This window comes from Terrapene carolina, unplaced genomic scaffold, assembly GCF_002925995.2.
Source record: "Terrapene carolina triunguis isolate 2854851 unplaced genomic scaffold, T_m_triunguis-2.0 Scaffold93, whole genome shotgun sequence".
Classification (NCBI taxonomy): Eukaryota; Metazoa; Chordata; order Testudines; family Emydidae; genus Terrapene; species Terrapene triunguis.
In genome coordinates, this window is record NW_020664444.1 from 6,053,122 (window position 1) to 6,067,034 (window position 13,913).

The following is a 13,913-nucleotide window of genomic DNA, read 5'->3' on the forward strand; positions in this document are numbered from 1 at the left end:
CCTCCAAAGAGGAGATCTGTCAAAAATAGCACAGCAACTTATCCACACGACAACCTTGCACTTTGCCTGGCCCCATCCAATTCTATTACCCCTTCGCTTTCATGTGCAATAAATTCATCCACAAGATATTTTTTCAAAGAAAAGAAAGAAAGGAGGAACCCAGCCAATAAAAACATCATCTGTATTAGAAATTATTCCTTGGAAATGACTGGGAAAAAAGATAATTCCACGATTTATGTTTTTGGCACGGGCTGTAAGGTTTTTAATAGTGGTCACTGTTTTCAAGCTCATTTCATTGCTGGGTTGTTGTTGTTGTTGTTTTTTAAATATGTGGTTTAAAATGGGCACCACATGTAATGAAATTGAAAAGAAATCATGAGGCTTGTTTTCAGCCTAACTGATGCTAATCCTCTTTTTCCATGCCACACTTGGCATTTTACTAAGAGGGTCCAAAGTGCCTTGCGTAGATAGCTAACAGATGGGATCAATCTCTAGAGCGGTGCCACTAAACAACCAAGTTGTCTGGCAGAGGAACATAGATATTAACCATTTTTGGGGAAAAGAAGGTAAGATGGAGGAAAGAGAATCGGATAAGGGCAAAACTTCTTCCTACCGCTGGGAATTACATGAGCCTTTTGCTTTTCCAAAGATAGATTTGTTAGTCAAGTCTGAAGGGCAGTGCTATGGAATGTGTTCCTTGGGTTTAGAATTACTGAGTGCATTGGGAAGGAGAACGCTATGAAATAAAAACTCATTGTGCTCTCAAGTTAGTCTCCTATTGTATTTTAAAAATATATATATTTGTTGTGACATTACAGCTCCTCAAGCTTGTGCTCTTGAGTGACCTTAGGGAAGCAACACGTTGAATGGTTAACGCACACGACAGAGAGTTGGGGAAGACTGAGTTTTACTCTTAGCTCTTCCACTGACTCGTTCAGTGACCTTTGACGAGTTATTTATGCTGTCTGTCCATCGGTTTCTCCATTTGTATAGGGAGTAACATCTACGTCATAAGACATTGTGAGATTAGTTATTACTGCTGAGGTTTATCTTACTGGTAAGGATTCTCTCTTCCTGATCCAGCCACTTTGCACCACTCGGACAGGGTAAAGTGATGGACTCTGGCCCTAACTAGTATAGGTTCCCCTACAGTTCTCTTGCCAACAGTGGAGTTCTCAGATGGTGTAAAGTACCATAGCCATCTGCTACGCTAACAGCCCCCCTACATCCTGCTATGGGGGTGGAAGGGCATGCGTTGGGGGTGGTGTGGAGCATGTCTGCACTAGGCTAACTCACAGCTGATAGAAGCTCCCACAAGGACCAGAACCCGTCTATGTACGTTGTTGTAGCCTCCAACCTCTTGTAACTTATGCCAAAAGGCCTGGGATGGTGCAAATGCAGTTGGGGAATTAGGGAGGCGTAACTTGCCCTGCTACTCATCCCCTTCCCCCCCCGCATCAAGCTTGTCTCCGTATAGGAGAAGAGATGAGCTACTGTTTGTAGCTGATGCTCTCACAGTGCTTTGAGATCCTGGGATGGAATGTGCCATACTGTAGCAGCACATACATCTCTATATGCTGCATATAAATCAGTGCAGTGCCGTTGACTTCAATGCAGCTGCATCGATTTCCACGAGCTGAGGGTCTGGTCCCGTTATGCCAAAAAAGGTGGCACTGCCTGGGCGACTGGGCCAAATCCTGATGTTCTTAGCCCATATGCAGACGAAACTCCCTCTGAAGTCAAAGGACATTGAGCTGCAGCCCTGTGTAATTAAGAACTACTCGGAGATGCATTAGACATGACTTGGGAGTTGGCTGGAAGAAGCAGCAACCTGAAAATTAAGAGGGTAAGAGAGAAAATACATCAGAATTTAAATGCCATTCTCTAGCCAAATGGGATAACTAATGGAGGGTAACATCTTGCAGGGGCAGGGAAATTAAGGGAGAAATAGCTCTACACAGACAGGGAGAGCACTTTGCAGAGCAGCCTCTTAACAGGATAAAATGCCCCTGAAGACTGCACTGTCGCCAGCATTATCTGTCAGACCGACTGATTTGCACCACGCAGTAATCACGCGCCATGTTTTCTGTCGGAATGTTCCGTGCCTAAAGCGCTTTCCTTTTTTGGAACTTCGCACTGTTGGGGGCTTTTTAGTTCTCCTTTTCTTTCTCTCAAAGCTACAATTATCAGCTGTTCAAATTATGGTTGGTTGGCTTTGCAAAGACTCATTTAACCTTTATTGAACCACTCATTTGCATGTCATTATTCCTCAGGGTGGGTTTTTTTTCTTGCTTTAACTTAAACTTGGAAGTCACCCTGACCTCTAACTACAAAGCGCAGAGCGAAGGCAGAGTTTGACCCTTCATTTCTGAGCATCTCAGGTTTGATGGGTAAGCCCCGTCCAGAAGTCCTTGACCAGTACAGTTAGGCTTAGAAGACTACGTTTTTTAATGGTGAATGTCAATCAACCTCGATAGCACCATACACACACAAGCTGATGGAAAAGTATTCCAATCCAGAATAATCGAAATTTACAGATAGGCAAAGTAAGGAAAATGCCGCTTGAAAACTACTTAGAGTTGATTTAAGGACATTTAGTTGGTGCATTTTGACAAGTGATGTTGACAATTTGTGTTGTAACAGTTATAAAGCTTTACCTTTTTTTTTGAATTTCAACATCTACTGTCATTGAATAATTATTGTCTAACCCACACACCCAGCCCATAATTTCCTGCAACTGTGAAAATTTAATTGGATAAAAATCAGGAAAACATGCTTAAAAATAAACAGCGATATTATCAGTCGAAATCATAAAAAAACCTTAAAATCTAATTCTGCCAAGCCTAAGAATATTAGAGAGACAAGGTGGGTGAAGTAATTTCTTTGATTGGACCAACTTCTGTTGGTGAGAGAGACAAGCTTTTGAGCTTACACTGAGCTCTTCTTCAGGTCTGTATAAGCTCAAAAACGAGTCTCTTTCGGAAGCTGGTCCAATAAAAGATATTACATTATCCACCTTGTCTCTCTAATATCTTGAGACTAACCTGGTTACAACAAGGTTGCAAAGCCTACGTATAGTCAAGGAAACCATGCTAGCAACGGTCATTTTTAAACATGGTTCCTTCCACAGGGCCAAGAAGGACAAACCCCTTAATGGTACTAGTTTGCCATGGCTTCTTTAGGTGACAGGCTCAGTGTTATTAGGGAAGCTTTGTGCATCAATGTGTAAATGAACGGTCATCACACACATACGCTTAGCGTGGGACCGTCAGACAGCACCAAACTCCATGCATTAGGAGAACTAGGCCTTGAAGAAGTAGATACACCTCTACCCCGATATAACACGAATTTGGATACTACGCGGTAAAGCAGCGGGGAGCCCCGGGCCCTTTAAAGCGCCACCCGAGCCCCGCTGCTTTACCACGTTATATCCGAATTCGTGTGGAGCCCCAGGCCCTTTAAATCTCCGCCCAGCCCGGCTGCTGGAGCTCCGGTGGTGATTTAAAGGGCCCGGGGCTCCCCGCAGCGGCTGGAGCCCCGGGCCCTTTAAATCACCGCCAGGGAAGCCGGTCCAGCCCGGCACGGCGTACCGGCCCTTGCCGGTACGCCCTACCAGACTGAATCCGATATAACGCGGTCTCACCTATCTCAGGCGGTGAGATTTTTTGGCTCCCGAGGACCGCGTTATATCGGGGTAGAGGTGTAATAATGATTCATTTCAAGAGAATTCATTTTCATTTTAGGTAGGCAAAATATAATAACCCATATTGGTATTTGGCCCCAAAGCAGGTCACATACCCCTAATTTTGTGAAAAACAACACGAGTAGCCCAGAATTTCCCCCTAGCTGCCTTATCTGGGTATTTAAGAATAACCATTCTATTTAACTACCTTAGGAACGTCTATCCCCTCCCCCACCCCGTTACCAAGGCATCTGAGTGCATCACAGTCTTTACTGAATTTATCCTCCCAACTCCTCTGTGAGGTCAGGCAGGTCTCTTATCTGCATTTGACAGATGGAGAACGGAGACACAGAGAGACTAAGGGCTTGTCCCCGCTGCAGTGTTCGCTCCAGGTATAACTCAAGTGCTGTCCCAACCTGACTCCCATCCACACACAAAAGTGTCGCGCTCGAGTTCAGTGGTGCTTTAAACGCCAGCGGGCCGGCCTGGCAGGATGTGGGTTGAGGGTAGAGTGGCATTTGAGCTAGTGATGCAGTGGGGACTCCAAAGCTCTGGGCTGCTCATACAACCAGCCTACGCAGCTCAGGGATTGCGTTGTCCTCGTTCGACCCGGGCTAGGTCAAGAGGAGTCAACTCGAGTTGACGCTTGCAGTGAAGGCAAGCCCTCAGTGACTTGCCCTAGGGCACACAGGATGACTCTGATGAAATGAGGTCTCCCACTTCCAGGGCTAGTGCCCTAACTTAGTGACCCGTGTCTGGGAGATCTTCCAAAGGACTTTCCTATTGCAATGGCTACTAGAAAAGAATTATAGTCTAACTACGGCTAACCAGTCATAGGAAGTGTGGTGTAGAAGTGGTGATAGGTTCTTTATGCTGTACAGCAGTCCAGTTAATCCCCTCTGTCTCCACGATTCACAGGCACGCTCTTGACATCCGCCTGCTTTCTTCCTTTTCCCGTCCTTGTAAATTGCATTGAAATCCTGGTTTGCCCCTTGGAGGACTCTACGGATCTGTCCTTTTACTTCTGGAACAGTTAGTGCCTTTTGAAAATGCCCGATATGGACGTCCCAGAATCCCCACCTCCAGCCTCCTAATAGTTCAATACCAATCAGCCAAAGGGATTACAGTCTGTTTCCCTGAGGCAGCCAGACAATCAGTCAGGCATTGTGAAAGGACTGGCAGTCTGACAGCAGCACAGTCTGACAGCACTTGAGAGCACTCCGGGAGAACGGTGGTGGGCACGAGGGGCTTAAAGTGTTGTCAGCAAAGCTCCTGTATGGTTCAGGTAATGTTCACCCATCTTGTTTATAGTTTGCACCCTCTGGGATCTTCATGTTCCCGCCATTTTTCTCTCCTATCACATAAATATTGCACAGAAACTAAAGTTTCCTCTGGCTGCGAAGAGCAGGTTTTGACACATCCATTGGCACCAGTGATGAAATCTTGGGCCCATTGTAAAGCACTGACATAGTGTGTATATCAGAGTGATGTCGCCCTCTGGGGGCTGGTTCAGAAAGAGGATAAAAGACCTACTGCTACCATCAAGTAGGGAGGTTCTTCTTTAGCTTCAGTGGCAGAGGTCTGTGTTTTGGAGTAGAAGGGACAGATTTCTAGCCCTGCTCCCTACATGAGTGTGATTGTTGTCTGTAGGCCAAGAATTTGTTACACCGCAGCTGGGGCACTGACAGGTTGTGGATATTATTAAAATGCTTCTGCCCAGATGAATTTTGGGTAGGAAAGGATTCCTCAGGGCTTCGGGTGAGTTACTTGTTGGCATGTGATGATTTCCCAGAAGGTAGTTTTTGAATAGAAGATGATGCTGGCAGGTGGGCTGAAGAGTAGGGACGTTTCTTTAGAAAGTTTATTGAGCCCGTAGTCCATCAGAGAGGCACAGCCTTTGGCCTCACACGTCCTCCTGCCCTGCAGGGTGAATTCCATTGAATAACACTGAGTTCCTGAGTCGGGAGGGGGAACTCCCAGCCTGTAAGATGCAGCTTCAGTGGAGATGAGCCTTGGCAGGCCAGATTTTTAAAACTTTAAGTCTTGATTCAGCCACACCCAGAGCATGCTGGGAGGCCGCCTCGCAAGCATCCAATTCCGTGATTCATATGCAGTCCCGAGATGTAGAGTCTGTCTTTTATCCTACTCTCCTCATTTCCGTTGACTTCACCGACTCGTGCAGGGAGTGCCCCTTCCCCGCCCTGAAGTACTGATCTTGGACTTGGGTCCATCTTCCATTGAAAAGGGAATACACTGCAGAAGATAACTTCACTTTGTTTGCCACCGTACACACTTAGAAGCTGCGAGCTTGCTTCTGAAGCTGCAGAAGTGATGAGAAAGCTTCTCCTAAATGTGTGGAGCTCATCAGAACACGTGCTCCTGTGTCTAGCTGTGTCCTGCTCGAAGGGCTCACAAAGGGCTCACCTAACCTGTTTTCTCCTTCTCCCCACAGGTATGCGAATACTCGTTACCCTGCTGTTAGATACTCTGCCTATGTTAGGCAACGTCCTTCTCTTGTGCTTCTTTGTCTTTTTCATCTTTGGGATTGTCGGCGTGCAGCTCTGGGCAGGGCTGCTCAGAAACAGGTGTTTCGTAGACAGCAACTTTGCAATGTAAGTACAGCGGAAAACTCACTGTTTCGTCTTTTCTCTCTCCAGCTACAGGAGAAACGTGTCTATGTATCTAGCTAGCAGGGTTAGCACAAGTTGTGGCTTCCATACCAATATCTCCTCCTTCGCCCTGCCCCAGGCAGGAAAAGGAAGGTTGCCCCATTAGGAATAGGTGTGGCTAGCCGAACTGAACTGAACCGGTCCATTTGTTCAGTTCTCCTCCCAGGATTTAGCCCTGTGTCTGTTCCTCAGCTGCTGTAAACTGGCGTTGTGTCACTGAAGTCAACTAGAGCAGTGCTTCTCAAAGCCGGTCCGCCGCTTGTTCAGGGAAAGCCCCTGGCGGTCCGGGCCGGTTTGTTTACCTGCCGTGTCCACGGGTTCAGCCAATCGTGGTTTCCACTGGCCGCGGCTCGCCGCTCCAGGCCAATGGGGGCTGCAGGAAGCGGCACAGGCCGAGGGATGTGATGGCCGCCCTTCCCGCAGACCCCATTGGCCTGGGAGGGCAAACCGCAGCCAGTGGGAACCGCGATCGGCTGAACCCGTCGACACGGCAGGTAAACAAACCGGCCCGGCCCGCCAGGGGCTTTCCCTGAACAAGTGGTGGCCCGACTTTGAGAAGCACTGAACTAGAGCAGGGCAAAAAAATTGCAACAACAGATTTATTTTTTTTATTGAAAATGCATTTTTCATTGCTCTGAAACTATTTTCAAAACTTGGGTTGAATTCAACCAATAGTTTCGCCCAGGAACAAAACGATTTTTATTTTTTATTTTTCAAAAAACCTCAGAACATTTTGTTTTGACCATTGTAAATGTCTCATTTTGACTTTTATGGTTCACAATGGCATTTTGAATTCAAATTTGACTATTTTAAAAAGAAAAAAAAGGTGGAAGAGACCCCCAAAATAGCAAATCGCAATGAAGAAGTCAAAACAAAATTGATCGTTGTCTGAAACTTTTCGGTTGACTCTAAATGAATCAAAAAACCATTCGATTTCTGTCTGAGCTGACCCAAAATATTTTGATCCATTAGCAGTGAGTTTTTTTCGAGATGTTTGATTCAATGAAAAAATTGGTTTTGGTTCAAATCGAACTGGATTTTTTCCCTTGGTTTTTCAGATTGGTCCCAAACAATGTCAATATGAGTGCTACCAATAGCAGTATTATTAACCTCAAGCACTGAAAAATCATGAGCCCCCCCCCCCAATCATGAAATTGGCCTAAAAATCACGAGATTTAAAATAATAAGTATACATTTGGGATTTTTTTTTTTTAATATTTGCCTTCTGGTTGCACCTTTAGAGTTCATGTTTCCAAGCTTTTTTTTTTTTTTACAAGCACAGGAGACAGGCTCTTACGTTTTATTTTAATGAAAGCTGAGATTCACCACTCCGGGAGCTGAAGGTTTAAGATGAACATCAAATCGTGCGAGACTCCAGAGTTGGCAACACTGCAATAGCAAATGCAGAAATGTCAGAGGGGTGTGTTTGTGTGCGTGTGTGTGTTCTGAAACATGTGTTGCAGTTTATTCCTGGTGGGAAGTGCTGGTTACCCTGCTAGGCTGTCTGACTCTGAATCACATAGGGCCATTTTCCCTGTGATGATGATGTGTGTTCTGTTTCTTTAAAACTCCCGTCAGGAATCCAGCCAGGAGGGGCTGGACCCAGAAGGATCTAGGTAGCAGTTCTGCAATGAAAGAGAGGCATAGTAGTTTGAAGGATAAAACTATTCTCCTTTTTCTTTCATCTAGCTCATTGTTCAGTGCTAGATGAAAGCTACTTCTGAGATGCTTTACCGTTGTCACATGCCAATGTCATCTATAGCATCACAGGTTCCTTCCACCTCACTGGTTCCCCAAGTTTCTCTCCTGATCGGAGCAATTAAGCTTTAGCCTGAAGTGTGCTTGTGTAGGGTGCTTGTTCGGCGTCCTGATTGCCTCTAGCACTTGTTCTGGTGGGTTGGCTTCAAGAATATCCCAAACACAAACTAAAGAAACCCAGTCAATTCCTTGAAAATGATAATTGCAGGTATCCTTCCCAATATGTGACGCATTCCCCCTCGACTCCTGCCAGGAGTTGTGCTGCATGTAGGTCATTTTCCCTAGATGGGCAATAAGGCCTCCGTTTTGTCCTATGTCCTGGATGACACAATAATTTCAGTCTTCTGAATGAACCCATTCTTTGGGCAGATACCTTGACTATTAAACGCACTTTGGTAAACTCCACTAATTTTTAGCCCCCTCTCCCCCAGAGTGAGTAAACCCTTGTGCTCCATGAGGAAAGAGAGGGGGAGGGGACGTGCAGATTGTTGGGATAGGGCCTCCCAAAACAAGCCTCTGTGTTGCCCCAAAACACGAAAGCTAGAGGTGATTCCAGTCAGGCCTTAATCACATATTATCATATTTTACTAAAGGGCTCAGAAGATGCTTTAATGCGAATGCACAGGCACCCTGGGATGAGTATCTGCTCAGGCACTGGTAGCATTCTGGGTAGTTTTGGAGAATGCCCTGGTGGAACCCTATGAATAGACCAAAATCGGACCCTGCTCTCTTCACATAGAGAGTGCAAAAGCAATTCGCTGTGGGATTAGCTCTGTGGAAAATATACATTTTCTGTGCTGTACCAGTAGATCTGTTATAGAATGTGTTTGCAAATACATGTTTCACGCGGTGTAAAAAATGGACACCATGCACTGTAGCGCAAGGAGGGTGAGGTTGGCAGCCAGGAACCTGAGAGCTCCCCTCTCAGTTTTGGCAATGACAGTGCAGTTTTGGGGTAGGTCATTTAGCTTTTCTGTGCCTCTGTTTGCCTGTCTGTAACATGAGAATAATGTTCTGCAAAGCGCCCTTACAGCCGCACGGTTCGTTGGTGCTTGCGCAATGCTATGAACACGTAGAGTGTCATTTTATAAGGCAGTAGAGAGAGCAGGGGCGCCAGAACAGCTATGCCCTTCCACTTTTTCCAGCCATATGGGCGAGCGACGGGGGTAGCGGGTGGAGAGAAGTGAGCGGGGGTGGGGGGGAAGAGGCGGGGGGGGCATGGAAGAGACGGCGCGGGAGTGGGGCCTCAGGGGGGGCGTGGGGGAGGGGGGGCGCGGGAGCGGGGCCTCGGGGGGGGCATGGAAGAGGCGGCGTGGGAGCGGGGCTTGGAGGGGGGGAACGGTTCGGTCACCTCTGGCCCCACTCCACTTTTCGGGCGCTTCTACTGCTCCTGATAGACATCCTATTGCCACATGCAAAGGGGGCTTCGTTCTTATAATTAGTTAAAATAAGAGGCATGGCACGGCATGTATTGGGCATGTTTGGATGTGTCCCTTGTGTCAGGGACATAGGAATAGCGTCAGGGTTGTGGAGCACATGCGGTCCCTCTGCCACCTTTGACACCACTTGTGACTAAGAAGCTCTGGAGAATCACAGGGTGGAAGAGCCCAGCCTGACGCTAGGCTCAGTCACGGAACGGCAGTGGGGAGAAACACATCTGCGGGCCCTACGGTACTTAACGAAGGGAAGAGAGATGGATGTTCGAGGATCAGATCTTTCTGGGCGGATCAAAATCTCTCACCGTAAATGGATTTAACTTTGATCTAAGGCTTTTTTTCCCCCTCTTTGTGCAGCAACATGTCAGGGGAAAAAGTGAGAGCTTGAATGCCGTCGAAATCCATGTTGTCTTAGAGCTGGCATAGCTGGTGTTTTCATGCAAGTAGCTGTCTCCTATTCAAAGAAGGAGAACACCGATGAGAAACCAGGAAGGCCTAGAAAGAAGGGGAAATCTGGCCGGGGCGGGGGAGAGACATGGAGAGAACTGTTAGGAAAAAGTCAAAAATCAGGGTGTAGGGAATAGACAGCTGGAGCCCCTAAGAGAACAAAACTGTCCCTTGCTAAGACGAGTAAATGGGAGCAGCAGTGATTATAAAGGGAGCTCAGGATATGAGTGCTGTGTCTGAGAGCCAGGATCTCCCCCGGCCACTCAGGTCAATGCCACTGCTCCTCTTATAAGTGGTGCATATCACAGCTGCTATCTTGAAATATGGCTCTACAAATGCAGTTGCTTGTTTCCAAAGCTATTCAGCGTATCAAAGGGAAAACTCCGAGCCTCTAGACCTAGGCCTGAACCAACCGCCCCGAAATTTGGGGCATTCAGGATCTGGATTTGAATCTGAGCGTTACGGATTGAGCCCATATTCATGTCATGTATGTCCGAGCACCCACCTTAACAGCCACACCAACCGGGATCCAGACTGAATGCATGAAGATTTCTGGAAACTCCCAGATGAATATGAACTGTGGTTTGGATTCATAATGAAAATCCTGTAGAAAAATCTCACTTCCGAGACCGCTAAAGATGGACGTTGACCACACAGCAGCGAGGAAGTGCCTGAGTTCCACCTGCATGTGCAACTTTAACTCTGTCCCCTTATGTGTATGGATTATGACACCCCCTAATTACCGCATCATATCCTATTTGTGACTGCCTAGTATTCGCAGCATGTGTCGCATCTTACCCAGTGTGCAGAGACCCTCCCTCAGTTCTGATGCAGGATTCCTGGGGCCTATCTCACACTGATTCGGTGACTGCCTTGTTGCGTGATCTTGGACAAGTCACTTTACATCTCTGGGCCTCTTTTTATTATATAAAACGGGCATTGCAACATTTATTCAACTGGCCAGCGATGCTGAGCGACATGATGCTAGGAAGCCTTTTTAGAACCTCAAATAAAAACTATTATGCATGTTCAGATCTCTCTGTAGCTATCAGCTGCCCTCTGAGTCTGAGATGTCACTTTCCCCCTCCTACGTCTTATTGCTCTGATACTGATGACCCAGGATTCTCTAGCCAGTGCCAATCAAAGACCGCACAGCGTACTTCGGGACTTTCCATCAGTCATAAGATAATCACACAGTTGTCATTTAAAAGCTCACAAAGCTGTGTTAACACTGCGCTCTGAGAGGTTGCATTTCCATTTTACAGTGGGCAAGCACAGTATGAGTGCAGTGTTTTGGGCGCCTGGAGCAGAGCGCCGTAATTGACATAGGCGGGTCTCTCTAATCTCTTTGACCGGTTTGCGTCCCCGTAGTCAAAATTATGTATGGGGTTTTTTTTTGTTTTTTGCTGCAAAGTGGAGCCTTTAAAAATTAACCACACGGGGATCACTTGCTAAGTACAAAAACTAACCAGCACAGAGGAACAGGCTGTTACATAATATCCATTAGCCGCATCAAAGGCACTGCAGGCTTTTCTAATCAAGGGCTCAATCCTTATCGTTAAGAGCTAAATTGGGTTCCCTGTGTCACCGGACTTGGTGCCGAGGGAGGGAGTCCTCGGCTCCAGGCATGGCAGCACTTCTGTGGCTACTACTGTAGCCCACACTTTTCCTATACACCTGGTCTACAGGGAACAGTAGCAGGTGGATCCAAGTTGCTGTGGATCAACTTTCCCATGTCTGCCACCTAAAAATCCAGTTGCTTAGGGATGTACAGGGAGTCACTAGCACCTGGGCTCCAGAAGGCTTAGGGGGGTGCAAATGCTCTGGATTTGATTCTGCTGTTAGTTACATTGGAGTAATAGTGTAAGGCCTTGCACCTGTTCCATTGCATCTGGGGCCCTCTGCAGCCCTGAAGGAAGGGACGGGGCTCGTATATTTCCCCTTATGTCCAAATGTTACAACAGAACTCCCACTTTGACTCTTGTTCTCTATGGAGTGAGAGATCACTCCTAAAACTGCATTTGGTTTGTGTAAAATAGCCCCACTCACCACCACCACCCCAAAGCTTGGCCCCAAACTGGGAGTGAATAATTTCTGAGGCTTGATCAAAATTTGTACCTTATCATCTGTCTTTGTCATTCCCCTGAGTCTGCGCTTCTGGGTGCCAGGAAAACATTCACAGAGGCAGACGCAGCGAAATCCCACAGGAAGGGATGTTTCTGGGCGATTTTTGACTTGACTGCAAATCTCAGAAGAAAGCTTGTTCTTCCAAGAATCCAGTGCAGCTTTTCAGTCCCAAAGAATCCAATCCAGCACCTGTTAAAATTCATGGCAGCACCCACATTAACTTCAGTGGGAGCAGGGTCAAGACCAACCGTTCTGAAATCATCTTCCGGATTTTTGAGAGCATAGAAGAATGGAATAGAACCCCCACACCTTTTGAGGTTTGCCCTGCTAGACAGAGAACAAATCCCAGTGGAAATATTCATTGTGGTCACCCTGCTGATGGAATAATTGTCCCCTCGGGCATCCTGAAAGGCTCTTGGAGGGCTAGATTCTGCTCTCATTTTTACAAACACCACCCCATGTATTTCAGCACGGCCCCAATAACTTCAGTGCCACCCGTGCTACTGTGGTAGACGTTGGCATAAGTGCAGTATTCAGTGCCACCCCACTGAATAGCAGAAACAAATGTGGTGGCTCAGACGGGCTTGTGACAGAGGACGTTCCTACATCATTGAAGTAAATAGGGCTGCATGGGTGAAACCGAGGGGAGAATTTGGCCCATTTGCTTTAGTGCCCCTGGTAGATTTTTCCCCTTGCTGCTGTGAACTAGATGTGTCTGGCCCTCAGTCATGCCTTTCAGCTCCAGGGAGAGCAGTCAAAAGGAAGAAAAAACCCTTATGCATTGGACATAGGATTAAAATTAAGCCATGGCTTTAAACAGAGGCATCTGTACTGAAAGGGGAATGAGATTCTGGTCATTTAGTGTCGTTTGCCAAACATTCCATGTCCCTAATGCCCATTGTTGTTCTCCTCAGCCTAAGATAATGGTTGCTAGACCTTTTACTGCCCTTTGGGCAGAAGGACACACCACAGCTTTCCTCCCATCTGGACCTGCTGCTGGAGGCCAAGACAAAAGAGACGGGCATGAACTTTTCCCATTCCGTTTAGCTGCCAGAGGGGGACAACAGTCCAGAATAAGAGAAGGGGGCAGGTGGGGCTTGGGTAGTCGGCAAAGACTAGAATCCTGGTTCTGATTTCCCGAGCACCCCTGTAAATTGGGAGTGACTCCCGTGCAATCACAGATCCCGATTCTCTGCAACCCTGCTATCATTACACCAGTGCGATGTAAAATGCTACCCAATGAGAATGATGGTGTTTTAAACCCACTTTGCGCTGGTGTAAATGACTATACAAGGGGCAGGGAAGAATCAGACCCATGACATTTAACTGGAGTAACCAGTCTAAGTGAGATCTGCCTCTGGCCCTTTGACTACAGTTTCTAGTTAATTTCCTCCCTTTGAGGTCTTCATTGCCAGAACGGTGCTTTGTCATTGGCAGAAGATGTCTGGACAGTTTGACTTTCTACAAGAAACTTCAACGATTACCGTACCTAGGAGGCCAAGGTCAGAGGTTCTTACACAGATCAGACTCCCCGAGACTGTTTTCCTGAGGAGAAGTAGAATAAAAATAGCATGGGGGACAAAGGTGTACCCTGAACGCTAGCTCCATAGCGATCTCCCCACTCCCAAATGAGATCCATGTGGTGGGAGGGAGCTGAGCAGCGGGGGACCTTCCCCTGAGGTGTCATACCCAGGGCTTCTTGTGTGGTGTGTCAGATCTGGCATCACTGCGATAAGCACGCGAAGGAGTGTGTGTGTGTGTGTGTGTGTGTGTGTGTGTGTGTGTGTGTGTGTG

General features: G+C 47.0%; 1 protein-coding gene across 2 annotated transcripts in view; it reads left to right on the forward strand.

Moving 5' to 3' along the window:
* Nucleotides 1-13,913, forward strand: part of CACNA1H (calcium voltage-gated channel subunit alpha1 H) — a 205,336-nt gene that overhangs the window by 20,177 nt on the left and 171,246 nt on the right. For both annotated transcript variants that reach the window (XM_024212411.2, XM_024212410.2), the window contains exon 4: nucleotides 6,135-6,294. In XM_024212411.2, coding sequence (XP_024068179.2) covers nucleotides 6,135-6,294 — 160 coding nt within the window. The remainder of the gene's footprint in view (nucleotides 1-6,134; nucleotides 6,295-13,913) is intronic.